General features: G+C 46.5%; 2 protein-coding genes across 2 annotated transcripts in view; one reads left to right on the forward strand and one right to left on the reverse strand.

Annotated features, from left to right (window-relative positions):
• LOC149333447 (signal-induced proliferation-associated 1-like protein 2) overlaps positions 1-24,416 on the reverse strand; it is a 101,171-nt gene that overhangs the window by 45,123 nt on the left and 31,632 nt on the right. The window contains exons 3-13 of the mRNA XM_089558684.1: positions 21,633-22,289; positions 19,866-20,068; positions 16,582-16,730; positions 14,213-14,419; positions 13,428-13,503; positions 12,448-12,546; positions 11,562-11,665; positions 10,242-10,399; positions 9,315-9,421; positions 2,527-2,661; positions 664-758 (exon numbers count right to left, since the gene is read on the reverse strand). Of these exons, the coding sequence (XP_089414810.1) occupies positions 664-758; positions 2,527-2,661; positions 9,315-9,421; positions 10,242-10,399; positions 11,562-11,665; positions 12,448-12,546; positions 13,428-13,503; positions 14,213-14,419; positions 16,582-16,730; positions 19,866-20,068; positions 21,633-22,289 (1,990 nt within the window). The remainder of the gene's footprint in view (positions 1-663; positions 759-2,526; positions 2,662-9,314; positions 9,422-10,241; positions 10,400-11,561; positions 11,666-12,447; positions 12,547-13,427; positions 13,504-14,212; positions 14,420-16,581; positions 16,731-19,865; positions 20,069-21,632; positions 22,290-24,416) is intronic.
• The window catches only part of LOC149333448 (cytochrome P450 2U1-like), a 447,818-nt gene that overhangs the window by 26,812 nt on the left and 396,590 nt on the right, over positions 1-24,416 (forward strand). The window lies entirely within an intron of this gene.

The raw sequence follows: 24,416 nt of genomic DNA on the forward strand, positions 1-24,416 counted from the left end.
ATTTTACATGAAATTAAATGACATATTTGGAATCGACACACAAAAATACATATTCCCTGGAGATTTCTTAACTGTGACTTCATTAATAAAGTTTTTTTTTTTTCACGACAAAAAATTGGATAGTGCTGACGCAACTTACAGGCAGCATTAACTATGAGCAGCACAATGTTTAGACTCAGAACAATCACAAATTAGTCACATAAGATGACTGCGTAGACGAAAAAACAACCTCCTGCCATGGTGCTCTTTGGCCAGAGGTGCCCTTTTTGCCATCAGAATTCTCATCACCATCATCAATTTCATGGTGCACAAGTGACCAGGTAATCATGTGCCAAACACAGCACTGGGAATATCTGACTGTTGCACTAATGGACTAGCACAGCAGTTTTGAAAAAGTTACAGTTGTTCAAAACATTTTCTTCTTTTTGGGAGCCTATCAACTCGCAACAAATCTACAATTGCCAAAAGCACATTTGGCAAAAATACACTAAGCTTTTTTGTTAGTTTCCTGAGTAACAGTGGCATTATCCGAAGCAAAAGAAAAGCCAACACATCAAGTCCATGCATGACACAGGCATAACATTACAAGCTTAGCAATTGGGCAAGACGTCAGCAACAATCGTTATTAACACAAAGCCTGCAAACACCGTGTAACCCCCTTACCTGGACTGACCAGGAGATGGCGCCACGCACAAAGCCGTCAGGCACGAACCTTGGCCGCGGTCTCTCCTTCTTGCGGACTCCAAAGCTCAACAGGGCTGCAATGGTCAGATTAGGAGTCCCATCAAGAGATTCTATTTGCTCAAAGCAAGAAAAGTGCCGAACAAAGCAAAAGCACTAACAACACACCGACACATCAACAACTACAATTAGAAAATGGCTTGTCGGGCTGCTGGAAAGCATTCGTGACCACCCCAAAGTTTGAAAACAGAACTCGCTAAACAGATTCCACGGTCCCTCTTAACCTCGCAACTCCAAATCCTGTGTCTATAGTTGGTCTTTCTGCACTGATTAAAGGTGCAGTGAAGAGGAATCTGAACTCGTCTTTTTGCCGCGGGAACTCAATCTGCACATTCCGAGCATTCTTAGAAACTTCGATTTATTGCCCTGTGTGGCCGATTTCCCTAATTAAATCGGATTAACGTCCGGCTCAAGCCTTTCTTTTTTTGAATTCTCCCCGTACGGTGGGCGGAGTCGACCAACGCGGGGAGTGCCTTTCACCCAGTCCCTTGGCGGCTTGCCCCTCTGCCATCGGCGGAGTAATACGTAGTAGTCCGTAGAAGCAAATAGTCCACGCGTATTTTTATTTCTGCAGGCTTATTTTGCGGCTATATTATCTGCGAATGAAACTATTTATTCACGGAAACCTAAAAAACAAAATAAAGCGAAAGCAAAGCCTCCACGGAGCTGGCTGAAAGGCACTCCATGCGTTGGTCGACTCCGCCCACCGTACAGGGAGAATTCAAAAAATAAGGGTGGGAGCTGGACGTTAATTCAATTTAATTAGGGAAACCGGCCCCACAGGGCAATAAATCGAAGTTTCTAAGAATGCTCGGAACGTGTAGATCGAGTTCCCGCGTCAAAAAGACGAGTTCTGATTCCTCTTCAGTGTACCTTTAATAATGAAAAAGATGAAAGCCCCTCCCCCCCAACTGCTCCACTGGTGTGATCTGATGTTACACAGGAAAGGTTCCAAGAGATGAGCATGCATTCGCGGAACTTGCTGGAGCAGAATACAGTGGAATCCCGATAAATGAAAATCAGTCAAACAGAATCCTTAATTAAACGAAAAATCAGCCTCAGGGTTGGTTGGGTTTGCGTAAAGCAGTGCGAAAAAAAGCTCGTTAATCAGAACCAAAATTTTCTCATCACCAGGAAAACGAAACTAGAAACAGAACCGAAAATACAACTGCATAAATTGCCAGATCCTAATGCTTTCCCGAGTCCATTGCAAATGCGATTTTCAAGTTCGAGAAAATAGAAAACGACAAGTTGTTCATGTATGCTTTCATGACTTTTCTTCACTGTCATCGTTATGTGTGCGTCAAAGTAGCAAATGTGTATCAGCGCAATTGGAAGGTGAACAGTCAGAAGCCAATGGAGATCAAAGGCAGCAATACAGCGCTCTTTTCAGGCTTTCAACCGCTGCGAGTAGGCCAGTTGACTAGCCTTGTAAGTGGCAAACTGAACTGTCAGCAGTCCTGTGTGGATTCCGGCACAACATATGCTCTGGAGGTTACTGGAAGTAACCGGGTCATATCGTGAGCCATGCCACAAACCAAATCTAGCATGGTTTCACTATCACATCCGACTGTAAGAGGCATACCAGTTCGAGGCTTGATTTCTGTGAGAAAAAGTGCGTGCTAGAACCAGATAAACATGGTGTGTCAGGGGAAACAAAAGAACCAACTTGAGAGCACGTGACTAATTAATACCATTTGTGGTAAAACTGGCATGGCCAGTTTGAGTCCAAATAACGACCCCCCCCCCCCCCCCCCCCCCCCCAAACAAACATGGCCCACTCACAGAACTTGGGCCCAGAGTCGAGCAGAGTGTTGGTCGAGTAGTTGGCCGCCAGGTCCTTGAGGTATTCCTGGCGCGTTCGCTGCGCCATGGTGGCAAACTTCTCCGACCGGTGGGCCGCATTCTCTGCATTGATCACTGCAAGGGGAGAAAGGAGCAGTTTTGGGTGCTGCCAGTTACCCACCTGCGACTACAAAGGAAGTTTTCTTGTCCGATAACGCGGGTTAATGACATCCTAGTCGAAATCAAGAGGAAGAAGTGGGCTTGGGCAGGGCATGTAATGCGAAGGCAAGATAACCGCTGGTCCTCAAGGGTAACGGAGTGGATTCCAAAGGAAAGCAAACGTAGCAGGGGACGGCAGAAAGTTAGGTGGGCGGATGAGATTAAGTTTGCGGGGATACAGTGGCGGCAACTGACAAAGGACAGGGTTAATTGGAGAGACATGGGAGAGGCCTTTGCCCTGCAGTGGGTGTAGTCAGGCTGATGATGATGGTGATGATGATGACATGCAAAGATTCAAATTACATCGAATAAGCCGACAGCCGAGAGGAATTTCATGGCGCAACTGGTCGCAACTGAAGTTTCAATTGAATGTAAGAGTGAGACTGCTGTTTTAAACAACAAGACAGAGGTTCACAACTTCACAGCGTTCGCTGAAATGTCTACCTGCAGTCCATGCAGGACAGATATATATCTTGAATATACAAGATTACAGTGCACTTCCATTATCGCCGTGATTCCACACTGGTAGTGGCCACTAGCCGTTTTAGACAATGTTCTCATGATTGCTGTGGCCTCCCAGCTTGGGCTAAAAGAGCAAGTTTTAGCTCACTGGAAGCAGCAAGGTATTTACATTTCCATGGTCTGTGTAGTTAACACTAATAAATGTCAGTACAGAGCAGAGTCGATCACACTTCTCTAGAGCGCTGGAAAGGTGCCGTTCGGGGGGGAATGATGATAAATTACGAAACAGGTATTGACTTTCATTGATAATGCTTGCACTGGAGAGCAACCGAATCAAGACGTGAACGCACAGGCACCAGCGCCTTACCCCCCAGCAAGGCAGATGCGAAAAGATTTAAGTTCATTTACTCCACAGCAAGCCGCCCGAGCACTCCAGACAAGCGTGATCGACTCAGTACATGTGCAGTGAGCAAAATACGAAGTGTACAAAATGGTACTTTTGCTCAAATTGCCTGCCTTTGGGAAGATTTATAAAAAAAAAAAAAAACTGCCGAAAAGTATTTAGAAGAGAGGTTGATCTCATGATCTCGGGAGCAGTTCTTGCCTCCAAAGTCTAGTTATTTAGAAACGGGGCTATATAAAAAAAAAAAGACCAAAAATGACAAAAATGATGCACATTAAAGGCCACATACCTTCTGATCTAATTTTACAAAAGGCAAGCATATTTGGCACAACTGTGGACAGCACATATTTTGTGAAGCAGCACTCTGAAGTTGCTTATAGTTTGCGTTGTGAAAAGGTAACCATGATCAAGAAAATGCGACCCATAGGACGCGTGCTTTGCCTCACGGTCTTAAGGTTTTCGAAAACGTTAGCGAGCACTGCGGCACCCACATCGGAGAAATGCGTAAGCATGACGTCCCACTTTATGGCGTGACACTTATCATGCCACACCAAAACGTCTACGTAACACTTCAACACTTTTCACGTCAACTGACTCATGACCAGAAGTCGAGACCCTCAAACCGGAAGTCGATCACTTATCGATCAGTTATCAATCACCTATCAATCGCCTACCAATACCTTATCAATACCTTGTCAATACCACAATTGTCATACTTAATCAAGTTCCATCAAGTGCCCATCTCAGTTTTCAAACTTTGCACTACGTTTTGTTTTCAAATTTGGCACCACGCATTGCTCTGCCCACAGTTCCAGTCACGTGGTGCCACATTTCCGGTGTTTTCAAATTTGGCGCCAGTTTTGCTCCAGCGCCACCCACTTTTTGAATATTTTGGCTCTAATTAATTACCTAATTAACCCACTTTAACTATGTTGTCACTTGCACATCCTCTTTCAATGCTCTATCCGACGATACCATTCTTTTTCCGATATACCAACTAGTTCCTCCGTTACAGGACCGAGATTATATAGTAAATGCCAACACCGCCTACTAGCCATATAATTAGCGGTGTGCGAATAGTGGTTTTTTGATTCGAATCGAATTCGAAGCGAATAGCAATTTTCTTCGAATAATTTCGAAGCAAACATTTCGAATAGTACTTCTGGCACTAAAAAAGGCTGAATGACAGTAGGCATTTCCAAAACCATTTATTTTCCTCACACACGATGCCATTACATACTGCACTGAGGCTTTATTTAAAACCATGCTTCAAAATTTTAAGAGAGCACCTAAAGTGAGTTAAGAACAATTTTTACCAGTTTGGTAATAAAAAGTTATAACACATAAAAATACCGCCTGCTTTCTAATAAGAAATTAGAGATAAAATACAAAAAATGACAGTATAACAGAACGGTGCCAGTAGTACAATCAATAACTGAAACCATAGGAGTCACTGCACTACACTGCAGCAAGAGCACTGAGAACATTAATGAAAAAAAAAGGACATTCTGCACTTCCAGTGACCAGTGGAAGTGCAGCTCCAACACTGCTAGGCAATCAAGCTCGGTGCACCGACTTGCCACTTGCGTTGCTTGCGTTTCTATAGTTTAGGATCCTCACTTCTTGGCTTGGATTGCGCCTTCTATTCGGTTACGCCGATGGGACCGCTGCGTCCGAAGATGTTAAAATGGAACATAGGCTAACCGGACCTCCTAGCAGCACTGGCAGCATCGCACCATCGCGTATCCACAGCTCCCACAGCACCGATAGGTTGGCCGTACTGTCGGGGACAGAGCGTTCAGGACGCGCCGCCCATGGCTCAAATGCATCGCCATCACCTTGCGGCCGGAGATTGGCGCGTCTATTTCGCTATCCGAGGGGTGCTCGTATGGAAACGTCGGCTCAGCTCTGTCTCTCTTGGGTTTAGTGCGGCAAACTGGCGCTCATCCCGGCCTATGCCGTCACTCTGACAAGGTGTGTCGCACGATGCATTTTTTTTTTTGCATTTCACTTGCATTTCATTTCATTTTTGTTGCATTTCAACAGCAGCTCGTGGCTGCTGTTTCCCGGAGCGTTGCTTCACTTATCAAGCTGAAGGATCGGAACATCGTTCCGGTTACCTACATTCCCAGACTAGCAAGAATGGAAGCGGCTGTACAAAACTCTAGCGCCGCAAGCCAAATGTATGTCATTCGCACCGCTCGCGCCTCCTAGCAAAATTGTCCCCGATAGTACCTCCAAGCACCACTTAGCATCGCGCTTCCAAGATGCTCCGAGCCTCCAACGTCGCCCATGTTCGGTACGCATGATTCGTCACCTGATTGGGTGAAGCGATAGCGTGGTAGGGCTGCGTGTTTATTTTCGCATCTGTCCTATCAGATAATCTTTTCCGCAGCTCTATTGGAAAAAAAAAAGAGGGGGGGCCGTGAACGCGGCCAAGCAATGCCCGCGTTCGAATACTTGCGGCGCCCGAGCTCATCGATAACGTCACCGCCAGCCAGAGTATATAAAGGGTTCGCTGACAATAAACTGAGGTTTCTTGTTTTGAAGCTCAGACGACTGTCGGCTGTGTTCTTCCTTCATTGCGTCTGCCTCGACACGGTGGCAGCGACGCGGCTTATGGCAGCCTTGGTGCGGAGGTTCGAAGACGGCCAGAACGCAGGATCTTTCGCAAGAGCGCGTCGCCCTCATTTTTCTTTCGTTTGTCGCTGGGTTCGCACCCCGGCCTGATCGTGATTTGCGTATTGACTGACCCCCGAGCGTTGAAAGCACGATAAAAAAAAGCCATCTATGCGGCAATACTCGGAACCGAAACCACATAAAGCAAGCGGGCAAGCATCCCAGTAACACTATTCACGCGAGACGAATACTTCGAAATTTCGAATACCGAGAATTCAGTTCGAAGCGAATATCGAATACCGTGCTATTCGATCCAATATTCGCACACCCCTACTTATAATGCTTACGCATTAAAAAGTTGCCTTCTCCTGACCACTCACTAGCCCGGTGGCTAAGTCATCTCAAAAAAGTGCCGTTTTATCATTTTCATATCCATTTCTCTGAGACTGTTGGCTTTGCAAGCCGAATGTGCCAGTAGGAGGTAAGGGCACAGCACTGTTGCTTTTCATTCCATTTCTAAACCCTCTCTAACATATGTTGGACTTGCAATTATACGGTTATGTATCTGTTGCAATGAGATGTCCTAGACAGCACGCATGCCTCAATGTCATAATTACGCAGGAATTACGCATGTCACCATTGCCAAACACTCCTTACTATCACTGTTTTGTAATCAACAATGTCTTTACTATAAACAAAAAATGTAAAGTTGTCTATGGATGGTGAAATGGGTCCGTCTACAGTTTCACTTTTCTATACTCGTGTTTTTACTACAGTAGAATCTCGATAAACGGAAATCGGTTAAACGGAACTACCGCTTAAACGGAACAAACGCCTCGCGATTGGTTGGTTTTGTATTAAGCCAATGTAAAAAAAATCTCGTTAATCGGAACTCAAATTTTGCGACCACCGCGTTAACGGAACCGAAAAACTCGAAACCGCAACTAGTTGGACAAGCGCAGTGCCATCGCGGTAAGCATCAATGCTCCCCTCCTCCTCCTCCCCGCGTCACCTCTCCGGTTTCCGTCTCCGGCGGTTTCCGGTTTGCTCGTACACTGCCCTCCGCATCGCTCGCTCGCGTTCACGGCGGTTGTGATCAGTTAGGCCTAAGCCCTAGAGCTTTTGTTCGGTCCGATGGCAGCGCAAAAACGACCGCACAATGCACTTGCGTTGGAAAGGAAGATGGAGATCATCAACGACTTCGAGAGTGGTCGCTTCACGAAAACGGCGCTAGCGACGAAGTACGCCGTCCCCAAAAGCAGCCTAACAAGAATTCTTCAGGACAAGGACAAGCTGCGGGAGGCGTTCGAGACGTCACGCTTTGGTCCTCAAAGAAAACGACTGCGAGCGGCTGACCACGAAGACTTGGAGAAATGCCTGGTGCTTTGGCTGTGCAGAGCCCGCAGTGAAAACATCCCAATCAGCGGGCCACTAATTCGTGCAAGAGCGGAAGAATTTGTTCTTCACCTCGGCATCGAGGGTTTCTCGTGCAGCGAGGGGTGGCTGACCCGGTTTAAAGAGCGCAATGGACTGGTGTTTCGTGCTGTTTCAGGGGAAGCTGCCGCTGCTGACGCGACGGCATGCGGAGACTGGCGAGAAAGACGGCTGCCCGAGATTCTGGAGGAATACGATCCAGAGAACATCTACAATGTAGATGAGACTGCACTCTTTTACAAGTTGCTCCCCTCAAAATCGCTATCATTTAGAGGAGAGAAATGCACCGGAGGGAAACTGAGCAAGGACAGGCTGACCGTCCTTATCGGTGCCAACATGACGGGCAGCGATAAGTTGAAGCCGCTAGTGATCGGCAAATCGAAGCATCCTCGTTGCTTCAAAAACGTCGCAACCTTGCCCATTTCATACCAGGCCAATGGCAAGGCGTGGATGACGCAAGCCATTTTTAGTGAGTGGATTTATCGCGAGGATGCGCGCTTCTCTCGCAACAAGCGGAAAGTTTTGTTCCTGGTGGATAACTGCCCTGGACACGGAACTGTGCCAGGTTTGAAGTCCATACAGCTGGAATTCCTGCCAGCGAACACCACAGCACTGCTGCAGCCTATGGATCAGGGTGTGATTCAAGCGCTCAAGTCGCGCTTCCGCAAAAATCTTCTTAGGAGGATGCTCTTATGCATGGACCAGGGGAAGGAGTACAAGGTAGATGTACTGCGTGCCGTTTACCTCCTGGATGATGCTTGGCGGCAGGTTAGTGCAACCACCATTGCCAGCTGCTTCAGGCATGCGGGGTTTGCCGCAACCACAGAAAAACCCAGCACACAGAGTGAGCCTGATGATGTTCACGACGCAGCCGAGGAAGATTTGCTACTAGAGAATTGTGCTGCGATGGGCATTCAACTTGATGAATATGTCCAGATCGACAGCGATGTGGCAACGTGTCCAGAAAATACCGTGCACAGCATTATAGCTGATGTCTGCCCCCCTGATGAAAGTGAAGACGAGGAGGAAGAGCTTGAAAACGAGACCGCTGACTCTGATCCTGTGGTGACACCTGCGCAGGCGGAATCGGCAGTCCAAATGCTGAAGAGTTTCTTCCAACGAGAAGAAGGTTCGGAAGTGTTTCTGCACAGCCTGTCAAGTATGGGTGATGCCATTAACAAAAAACGGCTGCGAGAGCTCAAACAAGCAAATATAAAATCCTTTTTCACTAGCCAATAAGTGGTAATTCCCACTCTTTTGACATTTTTTTTTTAAATTTCAGTACTAGTACTACTGGAAAAAAAATTCACTGCTTATTTTTCTCTAATAAAGTTTGTTCTCATAGTGTACCGTTCTCATTACCTAGATTTCGCAAATTGAGATCCACTGAGACTGCCAACTGCGCGCGCGCGCGCCAGCCGCGTAGGGATCACGCGGAAGCGGATTGTGCAATGCTGAACCTATTCTCTCTCTAAACGAAACTCCTGATAAACGGAACATATTTTCCCGGTCCCTTGAGGTTCCGTTTAACGAGAGTCCACTGTATAACCAAGTTTACTATAGCAGGGTTCTACTGACACCTACTCACATTTTCGCACTATGCAGGTACAACGATGCTTAAGCAGCAAGAGAGACAGACACTGTGAAATACCTTTGGCGAGGATGAAGTCCGTGAACTTCTTGGACTTGGCAAATGTGGCACCTTCCGGAATGGGTGGACCAAACACGGGGACCTCCTTTGATCGGCTCACAGCGACACTGCACGGTAGCCAGAAAGGGTGTGCGAAATGGGCAATCACAACCTCACAGCCACATCCAGACGAGGGCTGACAACACTGACCAGTCTCACGACACATTAGAGGAATTAAGTCGCGTCATTAGCCGACAGTCAACAAGGTTCGGGGGCGCACGCTCAGTAGAACTGTGAGCGAACAGGTGAATGGAAATTTGCAACCTCTTCATGGCCCAAGAAAAGACTACGCCTGACACACTTGTCCACAGACTCAGTGTCCCTGTTTAGGCAAGATGGATGAATCAAACAGCCTGAGCCTGCTTCAAGAGGGGACTGATAAATGAAACGCATGAGTGCACGCATTGCTACCTGCGCTGCGATCACAATATCGCCGCTTAGCTTTGTAGCGTTTATTTGTTCATGTGCAAACCATTGGCGCGCATCTTTATCACTTCACTTCCGGCGAGAGATGCTGCCAGATATATTGGGAGCGTTTGTAGCTGCATGCAATGCATTATTCACTGTTCGAGATTTAGTAGCTGCTTTCGGCACTTTATCTCGAAGTATTTTAGCCAGCTTTAAATCAAGTGGAGCCGAGAGCAGTGGCGATTCTATTCAACAACCTCCGAGTATGTTTGTTGCTATCACCGTCGCTAGGTTGTTCAGTTCTATGTGGGTGCAGGTCACCCTAATAAAGAGTTTCTTCCGGACTGCCGTCACTACTTCATGCATACTGGTATGTGCAACTATTTAACTCAATTCACAATAAATTTTTTCCTGATTTGCATCCACTTCTCAACAAGCATTAGCTATCTACACACCCCTGGTTTATAAACGCAGACCCACCTGTATCGGGTCTTGGGCGTGCAGGGCTCGATGGCTCGCACGATGATGAAGACGTGCTGGAAGTGCGACCGGATGTTCTTGGGGGTGAAGGGCAGCGCCCGGGGCTCTTGGAACACCAGGGTGACAATGTCGTTGCCAATGTGACGCTTGCGCAGCAGCTGCAACACAGTTTGTGCACCTCGTCAGTTTAAGACAGCTGTGGGCTAATTAGTCACACACACACATCCGGCCAGGTGTGTACGGACACATTGGGTTCATACGGAAGCATATAACTTTCATGTGCATATTTACAGACAGGTTACGGGTGTCCGTCTTACAGGCATCCGTCAGGAAGCCGTTTCAGATTGTTTCTTTTTTTTTTTTTTTCTGATGTCGATTTTTGTGCAACTGCAGCTTAATACCTGAACCTGCACGTGCCATTCTTCAAGTTTATTACTTCGCAGCTGTGACTACCTGCGCAGGTGTGCACTGTTCAGCTCTCGCGTGTGCTCAAAAATAAACTTCCCAGTTGCATTTAATTTGATTCCAAACAAAACTGCACATGCAGGCAGAGGAACTCTTTAGAACATGTTAGATGAAGTTCTAAACTAGCAGCCCCATTAAATGCGAACAAATTCTATAATTGCACATGTAGGCAGAGGAACTTTTTAAAACATGATAGGTGAACTTCTAAACTAGCAGCCTGACAAACTCAGAACTGAAATGCTGAATGAAACTGTAACTGCAACCTGTCACAACTCAGTTTCAAGGTGAGAATTTAAAATCTACAACAACCCAGGCATTTTTCCCAGCTCGGACACCAGACCTGCATAATCAACACCCCTTAATAAAAAACTGCCCAAAAAAACAATTCACCACTTACAGATTTCTTAAACATGATATATACTGAACTGCTTTTATCAGGCAGTGATTGCATACACGTGACTGAAATTTGATGAACTTTAGCAAAAAGGTAACCACTGTGTATAATCAAGATTGGGCTTCAATTTTATCGCTAACTTCTCTCACAAAAAAACAAAAAAAAAAGATCACACAGGCTGTGAAATTTCATAACCTTGAATCTGTTCCTACAAATCTGTAATGCTGTGGTGCAAAGTAATGTAAAAATTATTTCAGCTACATGAGTTACAAAACTTAAAGTACACAGAACTCACATGTTTGAATGACTATGGACGAAATACACTGACATGAAAAGAAAATTTTATTTTAGGGAAATTCCAGACATCATTTGTCCACTTTGAATGCTCCAATGTGTGCACATGTAACACACAGACCAAATGCTGCAAAGTATACATGCTGAACTGCATAGCACGCACAAACCTGCTGCTTGTTGCTGGGTGTGTATGGAAGCATGGTGGAAACATGGAACATGATCTCGCAGTCCTCGTACGTGGAGTAGACCGAGTAAAGGCCGGTCGTGTCCGCTGGAAGGATACCAAGGAAAACATCAGCTGCTGTTACTGGGGTCACCGGCACTGGTCAAAGTGAACATGGTACCAAAAGTACACCTGAAGGATTCCAACTACTAGTACTATACAGCTGTGAACCTAAGCATCCCTTTCCTACATTGCACAGGGTATAAATCAGGAATCAAAACTTGGGTGCACAGTCAACTCATGAGAATTCCAACACAAAGTGGACCAAAAACTTGTTTGAATTATCTGCTGACCGAGATTTAAGAGGGATTTTTTAAAACACGATGTTGATGGAATCGATAAGTTCCGATAAATAGGAGGCTGGAAGTAATGACAGTTCACTGCATTCAGCATTGATAGTGTACAGTGACAGCTGTTAATGGCACCAAATCCCGGATTCGTGATGGTGGCGTAGACATCCACACAGCAAAGAAGTGTGAGAGGGTAGGGGAGGAGGAGCAGGTAGGAGACAGGGAGGAGTGAACTGCGAAGCAGCTTCCTTTTACTCACATTGTTTTCGCTGTACATGTAGCACCATGTGACAACTATCAATAGGTTCTCGCAATACACAGCATGCCTGAAAAGTTTGTTAATCTTTTTGTGTTCGGAACTAGTAGACAAAAGGCAAAGAGGTGCTTAAACACAGCAAAGTGTCCAGTTTCACACAAATGCCGTTCACAGACCTATCTTCATAATTTGTAGCTTTTTCACACAAGAAGGGCGACAGCAGAGAGTGCTTCTTGTCGCCCTGTCACATCCATTGCACTAATCTGGCGCTTGCCCACACTCACTCTTGTTGTCGAGGCCTGCCCGGTAGTTCTGGAAGCCCTTGAGTCGCACCTTGTGACCCAGCATCTCGAGGAACTCCTCAAAGGCTGGACCCGCACTTTCTGCGAGGGGGTGAGCGTTAGGCCCAAATTGAGTGACTAATTTTTAGATGCAACGCCACTACAACTGCAAATTACAGGGAGTTTGTGCCGCATGCAAATCAATGAAGCCCTGTATTTTTAAACGAAAAAGTATGAAGTGAAATTTGCAAGAACATTTTTTTGTTTAGATGGTTTGATTTACGGTGGGGGTGGGGGGGGGGGGGGGGGTGTTTAATGTCCCAAAGCGACTCAGGGACGCTATAGTGAAGGGCTCCGCAAGTTTCGACCACCTGGGGTTCTTTAACGTAAACAGACATTGCACAGCACAAGGGCCTCTAGAATTTCAACTCCATCGAAATTCAACCGCCACGGCCAGGATTGAACACACGTCATATCAGTAAGGCTTTACTGTATTGGTATTCCCCATTCCTTAGAAGGCACACATAGAAAACTTCTAGCTGCACTGATAAATGAGCTTGGATGGAGCGAAATGCTTAAAATTCTTCATGCGCTTTTTAAATTGCCTGAACAACCACACACGGACCACTCCTCTGCACAAAAGTACAACGACATTTGGTAAAAAAGAATAAAACATTGGAAGAGTTTTTTTTTTGCAGGTTTTGGAAGTGTTGATTAAGAACAATTAAAAGCCACGACACACAGCCAGCAATCTGGCTTTGAACAAGTTCTTTTCAGTTGTGGTATCACCGAGAAGTTATGTAAGTTACCTCTCCATGCCTGACCAGCCAGCCACACACAAAACCCATGGGAAAAGGTACACAGAGTATATGCAGTGTAATCTGAAATGGCAAATGCAGAAGAATGGAAGAGCACAGCAGCAGCCCCAGTGAATCTAAGACATATTCCTCCCAACACATGTAAGGCATCCGTCTGTCGCTCACCGTTGTTGTACATTTCCTCTTCGGTGGCCTGGCCTGCCCGGCAGTACATGACGCCCACCTTGTACGTTTTCATCAGCTGCGAGAACGAGCGCGTAACAAAATGAGTTTTGATCGACTTGGGCTGCAGCTGAAGATGGTGGTTGCACAGACAGAGGACACAGGTGCCACATGAGTGATGGCAAGTTGGTCAACCATGAAAGACAGTGTGCACAAAAATAGAAAGAAGGCCTGCCCTGTTTTTTTCACACTATTTTCTTTATGATGGTCAACCTCCTGGCAAGGAGAGAGCTGAGTTGGGCTGGTTGGTTCGTGTTGAATGGTACGACTAAACAGTGCTGACGGACGGGACGGAAGAAGTAGAGACAGACAGACAGACAGACATGAGAGACAGACACAGTGCATGTGTCTGTCTCTTCTTCTTCCGTCCCGTCCGTCAGCGCTGTTTTGCCGTGCCATTCAACCTCCTGGGCATTCTCCTTCCACTATTTACCCAAACAGCACAGGGCATCGTCTCAATATTGGAAAAATGTTTTGACAAAGGCTGGTTCTACAAAGGACCAGGCTGAGAACAACCATGTCCAATATTGGGCCATTTTCCCATGCTGCTTGGGCTATAGAATGTACCACCAACCTGCCCATCTTTACCATTTTTCTGGTCACTACACAAGCACAATGTGCATGCACTGCATGCATTCTGATGCATGCGGAATCCCCATGCACAATCCACACGTGTCGATGCATGTGGATACACCATCCGCATGCCTTCGGAGAGGCTGGCCACCCACCCCCTGCTCGTCGAGCTTGAGCAGCTGCTGCTCGGTGGCCGGACCAGGCACGGCCAACCGCAGGCACGAGGTCTGCAGCTCGGGGGCGGCCAGCTCAAGCAGCTCCCGCACGGGCAGGCTGCCACTGCTGCTGCCCCCGCCCAGCCGGCCATTGCTCACCGCACCGCCCAGGGACTCCTCCGCCAGGCTACACCGAAGCGTGGCCAGCTGCAGGGGGAGAGAGAGGGAAGGAGTCGGCAGTGAGAGACTCGGCTACTCTTGCTTCGCCAATTACGCCCAGCCTTTGTCAAAAAATATACAGCTCGTCATGTCTGCTTCTGGGCCATGTAGCAGGGCTGATGTCAGGACGGCGCAAAAGGAACAAGGATGAGAGAGGCAAGAACACGACAGGACCGGTGCCAACTTGCAACTCAACTAAACTTGACATCAACTACAGCTATGAACCAAACAGCCCAAACCAAAGTACTTCTTGAGCATGTAGTGGGGCTGGTAATGCGTTGCCAAAGTCCCAAAGCCCTCGAAGGTGAGAGAAACTGTTCCTCAACCCAGCTCCTCAACTTCCACACGTGCTAAAAGGGTCCCATCGCGTGATTTAGAACCAAACCCACTGGGGACTGTATATTGCCACGAACCTTTGCCATGTTTGCTTTTCCTGTTCCTTGTTCAAAACTACCAGTAGGCACCTTATCATTTTATCTGTCATGCCAGGGGCAATCAGATTCATCTGGAAAAATTGTAAGCATGCACAACGCTCTCTATGATGTTTGCAATTGTTATCGATGCTTTCCACACTTCATCACAGGAGTCCTTTGTCCCCTTTACACTGAGCATGGATGATGTCACTGGCAATTCAGATCTCTGATGACTTCTGAGCATGCTTGCTGCTATTGCCGCCACAGAGTTCAGGTCAAATGTGAGCCCAGGTTAGCCCAATAAACAGACAGTCCCAAGAAAGAAAAATTACAATAATTTACAACAATGGTTTCGAAAACCTTGTGTTTCTTAAGAATTTTTTTTTCCTTTTACTTTTAAAAGGCCCCTGAAATGATTTCCACCAAGGGCAAGAAAAATGAGACTGATATTGTATCATCCTTCATTTTCCTTGAAAAATTTCTGATCTACCTTCAGTAGCATCAAAGATTTCGGTAATTAAAAACAAATGTCTCCTTATTCTCTCTCTCTCAACTCATGCAAAGGGGGACTATCATGAGACACATGGAGATGGGTGCCCATTTCAGTGCCTGATGTGGGGTCACTGCTAAAAAGCATCAGCTGTGCAATGACACAACCGCAATTATGGCTCATGGGGCTTAACATCCCAAAATGACTAAGGCTACGAGGGGCGCTGCAGTGGACAGCTCCAGATAGTTTCGACCACCAGGGGTTCTTTAACATGCACTGACATCGCACAGTGCACAGGCACAAAGCATTTCACCTCCATAAAATGAGACTGCCTTGGCCGGGATCGAATGCGCGTCTTTTGGGTCAGCAGCTGAGCACCATAACCACTGAGCGACCATGGCAGCTGCAATCGCAATTAAGAGCAGCAGTCGGAGGTCCCGCAAATATGTCTCACATCCTACAAACACGTCAGCCCCATGTGTAGGTATACTCCCCCAATTGGTGATAACAATTGTTGCAAAGTCAACACAGCTTCAATGAGTGTGACAAAGCTTTAATGCACTCTTTTTTTCATATAATTGCCTTGCGTGCCTTAATCTTAATGCGCTAGTATCAGAAGCCCCATTGGAAAGAAAAGCCGGTGTTCGTCCTATGCGTGAGGGTTGGTGTGTAGCGTTGTGACCCTGTTTAAATAAATAAATAAAAACCTCCCATACTGATAGCGGCGTGATGAATTTGAACTCATGCCAGCATGAACAGGTTAGATTCGCTGGCAGCCGCTTTAGACAACTCAGCCGTCTCCACAGCCTCTCATCGCCCGTTCTAACCTGCCACACTGCGCTCACACTGTAAGTTTGTGCAGCTCCACACAGAGGGCGCCACAAACCGTGGCGCACACACTAGTTTGCATCTGGAAGGTGTCTGGAGCTCTTCGCAAGTGGTCACAGTAGTGATTCACCTTATGCGATGTGGTAGTTTAACTGTTTTGTGGAGGCACGAATCCAGGACAGTCATTATGCCTAGCAGATGCAAGGCAACAGTAAAAGAAATCCTTCAGAACCAAAGGGGCGAAATGCTAACATTGTCATCTCATAATCTGGACTGTGTGACCCATAACATTAATGCATTGAGGGATGCCTGAGCCGTTCGTGTTCTACGCTATTCCTTGCGGCTTCAGTCTAAACAAATGCTCACAAGAAAGATGTTGTGCCTTGCCCTGACCCCCCACCCCCGCAAATGCAACCTGCCTCGCTTGTCCGCACGATGATTCGGTAGAGTGTCTGTGGGGCCCCACCGGGCGATGGTCTCGCGGAGTTTGGCACGTCAAGGCGGTCTTTCCGCAGACTGACCGCTACGGGCCCCAGCCGTTCGTCAACGCCAAACCAATTCTGGTGACCTGCATATAGGCGTTCATGAGGAAAGCATTAGAAGTGTGTTCAGCAAAGCAGAAACATCAGTCATTCGAGAGTGTTCTCAACAGTCAGTTTAACAGTGCTGTACAGAAGTGCAGCTATACAACTGTATATAAATATCTGGACAGGCCACAAAAAACACGTTGCAGCAGATTGCACCAGTAGTACAGCAGGCTTGTGTACTACCCCTGCATCTCCACTGTGGGAACTTCAGTGCTCAGTCACTATATGTATTGAACTTGGTGATATGCCCATCAGCTTTCCCTTGCTACCAAGGCTCTCTGACCTAACGTCTCAGCACTTTATGATCCGAACGAGGAGTTTTGTAACTATGCGCTTTTTACATGTTTTGCACAGTCTTTCTTTCAACTACCAGGGCAAGAACAATGCAGAGCCATACAATACAACCTTGCTGTTACATTTTTTATGGGACTATAGAAAAAAAATGCAGGAGCCAAGAAACATAGCAGACAGGAAGTGCACATGAGAAAAAAGCACATGGTTGTCAGGCAGTTGTTTTTTCGTTGTTTTTTTTTAACTTCTCGTAAGCAGAACATGCTTCTCTGGAATTTGGAATTTGTGGAAAAGCCCAGCAGCCAAGAACGTAACAGCAGGGTAGTACTGTACATTAAAGGCCAATGCTTCAAAAGTATGCTCTACATAGAATACCTCCATATCGTCAGCTTTCCCAGTTGCAGCTTTTGGCACAAGTGACCACCTTTCTGCCCCTGGTAAGATGGGCCCCCACTGTCATGCCCATGCTCATACCCAGCTAAATTGCCGAAAACAGTGCAGTCAAAGAGTCGAAACTCGTTTACAACGACTTGCATAATACAGAAAAACAAGTCCAATGTCTGCGGAGTACGCTCTATGCAAAAGAAGAGGAAAGGCACACAAATCAGAGCCCCTTTTTGCAACACAATTGCAAATTAGCTTTATTTCTTCAGTTTAAAAGAACTGTCATAGTTTTTACATGAACTGGGAGGAACTTGGCATCGCATTTGTAGCGTGCAGTTTCAGACAATCAGCAGAACAGTTGTCTTGCTGTTCTAGAATCTCTTTATTGTCTCAATGTGCTGAATGGGTCCATGCAACATCTCTTTGAAAAAAAATTTACATTTTGCAACAAAACTTCATGAAAGTTTATTTCATCATCATCACCATCAGCCTGACTGTTCCCACTGCAGCATAGAGTTTCTTACTATTACCTAGAGGGAAAGCTGGCGGCGCTGCACTTCAGCCACCATGGATGCCCAAAGCATCATGGGGCGGTGAGCTACTTGTTGCGGCACAGTCGTAGTTTATCGGGAACATGGAGTGGCACTACTGAGATGTTTCATTCCGAAAACGCTGTTCGTATGTGCGCAGACGGCTTTCGCACGAATGCAGTGTGCAAAAGCCATAGTAGTAAAAACGCACAGACACACGACGCCAATAAAAGGTTTCACTTTTCCGAAATGCCATTAAAAAACTTCTTGAAGTAACTAAGCAACAACATTTTTTTTTTTAAACATATTTACTTTTAAAAATGCGCTTGTTAATTACGAAATATTAGTTTTTGTAGTGTTCACTACTTGGCCAATAGGAGAGCGAGTCGTCTCTTATTTTGGGCAAACTTTGCACTTAAATGCTTTTCTGCTCGTTTGTTGCAATCATTAGACAAGATATTGAATGCTGGGACGTTTGTAGTTATCAAACAGCTTAATTTTTCTATTATTTTTTGGCCAAAAGTTGCAGTTCCGCAACAAGTAGCTCACCGCCCCATGATGCCTTGAGCGCCCATGGTGGCTGAAGTGGTCTCGAGGGGTCGCCATGCAAACTCCCATAGACGGGCTGCCAGCTTTCCCTCTAGGTAATAGTAAGAAACTCTATGCACTGCAGGGCAAAGGCCTCTCCCATGTCTCTCCCATTAACCTTGTCCTTTGCCAGTTGCAGCACCTATATTTCTTTCATGTTCTGGTCTATAGGCCATAACTGCTCCCGACAGCTGTGTCCAAGTGGGAACTGAAAATCAGCATTTACTCTTATGTCACGGGAGATGACAACTGCTCATTTCGCCAAACCTCTGCCTGCCCAGCCGAACTCCGGTAATGTGCAGAGGCAAGAGCTGAGAGTGGAAGGGGGGAAACGGTCCGTCTCCGTAGTATAGACAATGGAGGCCTCGTGCATCTTGACGATGGAAGTCACAACACTATAGTTGGATACAACTTGAGAAGGCAGCGGCTTTTCCCCGCCAAAGGACCCCCTTCCGGCCAGTGGCGTCGGCCGATTTTCATGACCCTGCTAGGGTGACAATGCAGGGAGCGGTGCCACAATGGAAAGAGGGGTCTATCCCGGACTACGGAGGGAGGGGACTATCACCTTTCATCTACCACTCCCTGCTTTGTGACACTAGGAGGGTCTTGACAATCGGCTCACGCCATTGGCTGGAAGGGGATCCTTTGACAGCAAAAAGCCTCTGCCTTCTCAAGTTGTATCTGACTATAGTGTTGTTGACTATTGGGACTTCATGCTCGGCAGAGAAGAAGGCATCAGTGTGAAGTATTGCTCGGTGATGTGTTGAAACCCAACACAAATGTCCATTGTAAAAGGCCTTCTGGACCAAATTTTAGCACAAAGTTAGTTCGCTGTAAGCGATGGTCTGCTGTAACTGGGTCCGTTAAAACCGAAACATGATGGATTTAAGATGTGTGGCGACCAGACAAAATTAGCCACATTGTCTGTTATATCCAGCTGTCTGTTTTATATGGATCCGTTGCAACGAACGTCGACTGTATATAAACTCCGTGCACAGTTCATTTACTGTGCCCACACCAACTTGAGATGACAGACACTCGGTCACCTAAGCACCAGCATAAGACTCAGCAATGCTCATAGGGGCGTCAAGGCTCAATCCGTTGTAAGGCTCCCAGGTGGACTGCACTCTTCCTTTAGACTTTAATCCCTTTATCAGCTGCATGTGCGGTCACAAGTGTCAACTCCTCCCTTCACATAGACATCATGTTTTGTTGTGAAGGCCGCACTGTGAGAAAGCAACTGTTGTGCATGCATTATTCAAGGTGGCTCGCCAATCTCCTGTGCTCTGCGCTGCTCGGCAAGAAACGAAGGCCCCTCCTTGCCTTTCCCGTGGAAGTGCGTCCGGTAGTAGAGGGCGCCCCTGTCCACCCCGTCGAGCAGGGTGGCCGGCCGCTGGTAGGGGCAGGCCCCGTCGTCCAGTCCCGGCCTCTCCAGGATGGACAGCCCACTCAGGCAGGTCGGCCGGTGCCAGGGGCCACTGCTGCCATTGTTGCGGGCCGAGCCCCCGCGACCCGACCGAAGCGCCCTGCAATACGACACGCATGCAAGACACAGTTCGCCGAGTGCATGAACGCAGCTTCTTCCTCACAGAGTATTCTCGTGGAAAGACTGTCGCCAAAATACTTTTGAGAGCGGAAAAAATGGGAGCCCATGGGCGAACGAGTGTGCAACAGGACCATGGCATTTCACGCGGAAATGGGTCTCCACCTGGCTAATCGGAACAAATGGATTCGTACTGAACAGCAAACACAGCTCTGTTTAAAGGTAGGAATGTGCAAGACACCGTGATCACAAGAGTGAGCACAGGAGTGAGCACAGGAGTGAGCACAGGAGTGAGCACAGGAGTGAGCACAAGAGTCAGCAGTTACACAGTAATGACACTTTCATGGCGTTTTCAAAATTCTAAAGTTGTGACACGTTCTTAGTGGACAAAATTTTTTTTTTGATAGTTTGCAAAGCAGGGAACAAAATACGAGTCAGTATACATACTGTGGTATATCGCTCCAAAAATATATTGCAGTGGAGGTGCTTTAACTACAGAAGTTTGCATAATTTAGAATGCAAATCTGTAAACTTGTCTATGGCCACAAGCAGTCCTTTGGAGGTAGTACAGAAAGCATGCTTAAATCAGCCAGTGCCAAGTTTCTCAGCCTAGCAGGGATGGGCGATATATATCAATGCCAGATGCCTAGAATACAACAGCCATCGACCAATTTTTTGGACTCGGCGGGATATGAGAAATGGTTCAATCAGAGTGTCCAAACAATAACTGAACAGACTGAACAATTCGTCAACCTAAAAAAAAACAACAACAATTTGGTGTGGAAAACCAACTTCAAAAACTGCAAACTTTCTCATTTCGAGTGCTTTGTTTGGGAAGTATAATAGTAGACGGTAGTCATGCCAGAATCAAGCTTTTTTCCACGTTTGCACCACCTGACATCCTCAACAACAGACAGTGCAACAAGGCCGCGGGTCAAGCTGTGAACGTCACGCGCTGCGAGAAACAAGAAGAAAGCATTTGCTGCAGCAACAGCGGTCGCAGTGAACTGCAAAAAACTAATGTGCTACTGTAGAATACCATGAAACCTTGCTAATTTGTATTTCAAACAAATGGAAAAAAACATTGTACAATCATCTAAATGTCGCATTACTAAACGGCCCCCAAAATTTTCCATAACTGTTAGCATCACATAACACTTATTTGGTTGAAAACTGAGAAATGATCATCTGCTTTTGAGAGACAGCTATGCGGAACGGGAGATTTTTTGCAGCTTCACCAATGCTTTACTACGTGAACACAGTTTTGTTTGGCCCAGCAGTTCCAAATGGCCGAGTTGGAAAAGTGCCAGTTTTTATTCAGCATTCTTAAATCAATACAACTGTTAGCTATTATGTCATGTTAAGAATGAACAACCCAGGTTACCACAAGCACTGCAGCCATTCACATGCGTGGCCTTGCTCAGCTTATAGCATACTCAACAGGCTTCATAACAGCACCTTTTTAAGCATGGCCAGAGCGCGCTTTTGCTCATAGCAGCCAAAAAAAATAAAAAAAGGCAGTCCCTTGCGCGATTCCACAGACCCACCTGGAAGTGGCCCTCGTCAGTCCCAGCGCCCTCTGCGGCTCCCCTCCGACTTCGTTCCGGAAGAAGGGACAGCTCAGAAGCAGCGCACTCTGCCGGCCATCCCCCGCATCCGGCACTCCCTCAGCTCCATCCTCTCCAACTCCTCCGGCACCCCCGGCAGCTCCAGTCCGCTGGAGCATGGAGGCTGCCGAGGCACCCGTCGTCGTGTTCCTCCGCCTCCCCAGTATCGACGCCAACCGGCCCGAAGCCCGGCTCAGGTTGGCCCCGAGGCTCTGACAATCATAGTGGGCTAGCGCTCGCCTCCGTAGCCGCTCCTCCGCCGGATCCGGCAGAGCCGGCTCGAGGCTCCGAGCGTCAGCCGACTCGCTCCGGCCCCCGGGCTTCCACTTGCGGAAGAGCGAGCTTTCTTGGTTGCTGCCACTGGTGCCGCTGGCATTGCTGCTGCTGCCGCCGCCGGTGCTTCCGCTTCCGCTGGGCAGTCGGCTCCAGCCCTTGCCGCGGTCCCGGAGTTCCAGAAGTCGCTGGAATTTCGTCTTGAGCCGTGGACTCGACCCTTCTTCGAGCGCTCCGTGCGCCAGGGTGTTCGAGGCGTTCTGGACTGCCGGAGCAGGATCGAGGCGTCCCCGCAGAAACTCCTGTATGTTGGCAGGTCCCGGACTGCGCGTGGAAGAAGACAAAAATCGAAAAGCATGCAGCATTATGGAAGCCTGCCAAGGTTACAACTGACGGCAGAGCCAGCCAGATCCAAGATAAGCAAAAAGCGAGACTGAACACAAAGCTTATTCAATCTAACTCACTAACAGTTCTGTAAACAGTTTGAGTAAGCCAAATAGAAATAACACAAATGTCCAATAACTTCATATGTTATGGGTTAGGGAGTTAACAACCCACACGAAGTGAGCAGGCTTAGGCTCGCACTAATCTCACACACACAAAAAAAAACTAATTGACAGGCAATTCAAGCATTCATACTCTCTAATTACTGCATTCGCTCTCAAAGGTATGGCTCAAAGGCAACAAAGTGCTAAAGGTATCTCAAATCCCTTGTAGTACAGCTCGAACATTTCCAGTTTAGACCATGAGTTTCCATCAACAAGTATGCAAGATGCCTAGCACAACAAATGGCAAACTTGCTACAGTGGACCACAATTGGTATGGCAGCTGGTAGGAAAGCGGGTTCTGCTGCTTGTCACAGGTTGCTGCAACTGTCTTCAGGGCAAGCCCACTTCTTCTCAAAGCAGCAGTAGACAGTGGTTAAGAAATGGTTGCCCTCATCAGGAAAGCACAACTTGGCTAACGGCGTTGCTGCCTTGGCCAGAAGTCGACACCACGAGCACGTTTTTTCTTTTTTCCATAAATCTATCTCCCTGGTTCAGAGTGTTTGCCTACCAACATATATTTGTTCCTTTCTCTGCAACACAATATTCAGTGTCCCTTGACCACCAGTCAGTGCAGTGATAAAAAAAAGCTAACACGCCCATAATAGGGGATATTCAAAATTCCGCAAGTGCGTTTTCCCACATAACTATATTGCCCCAAACAAGATGGCCGACTTCGCCATAAAGGAACTACGTGGGCTACAGAACAGGGGCTAAAGGTGTGGATAGAATGTAAGAAAAGTATTTTGGAAGAATCAAACAAAAAACCAGTCTTTCTTGCTTTGTTTCAGCTGGAAACGCATGGTCAGCCATCTTGTTTGAGACAACATTGTTATGCGGGAAAGCGCACTTGCGGAATTTTGAATATCCCCTATTGATTTAGATTTACATACCTCCTCATTAACTATGGCTAACTGCATCTGGCAAACGCTTGGTGCTTTGTGGTTTTCTGCTTAAGGGGGATGAGGGTCCTAAAAACTTTTTTTTTATTTGTTAACATATCTTTCTGAAACTAAGCACCTAGGTGTATCTTTGAATGTTGATTTCGAATATGCATTTAGATTTCAAATATCTCAGCTGGAAGGAAACATATGGCAAAATAAAATATACTAACCAGGTCATTTCTTATGGGCCTTTATAGTAATTTACCAGTTAAAGAAAGATATTTTTAAGAATAAGCAGAAATTTGCAAAGGCCCAAAGCACATCCTAAAGCTAACAAAATGTCTATCAAGTCATTCTGTTGATCATAAATAAATAACAAAGTTGTAAAGAAAAAATGATGTGGTAGTAATTAGCCCACACATGGCCTAACTGCTATTATATCATGATTAAAGGAAAAAAAAGCTTTAGGATGTGCGGTGGACCTCTGGGAACGGTTGCATATTCTTAAAAAACTTTTCTTTAACTGACCAATTACTATAAAGGCCCATAAGAAACGGCCTAATTGGGATGTTAATTTGCGATAAATTTTCTTCCAGGTGAGATATCTGAAATCTAAATGCATATTTGAAATCAGCTTTCTATGATACGCCTACGAGCCAAGTTTCAACAAGTTATGTCGACAAATAAAAAACAAGTTTTTAAGACCCTCATCCCCCCTTAATCTGAGCCCGTCTACCCAGTCATTCATTGCGTAGCATGCACTTTTCAGTAAGCTGAAATAAAGTTGTCACAGCCAAACAACTTTGGTATCCTTATTTATTTTTATTTCATTCGTTGAATTTTCGGCTCACAGTGCAAAATCCAAAGAGATACAGGAAAAAGGCGCTACAAAACACCCGACTAAGGCCATGGTGAAAAACACATGAACAAGCAACCGAGGAACAATAACAGCAAGGCAGTGCTGTCCTCGACCCATGTTCCACATCTGAGCTCTGGTGCTCATTGTGCATAAAGTTTTCCAA

The sequence above is a fragment of the Amblyomma mixtum genome, chromosome 8 (assembly GCF_055824585.1).
Source record: "Amblyomma mixtum isolate Tamu chromosome 8, ASM5582458v1, whole genome shotgun sequence".
NCBI classification, from domain to species: Eukaryota; Metazoa; Arthropoda; class Arachnida; order Ixodida; family Ixodidae; genus Amblyomma; species Amblyomma mixtum.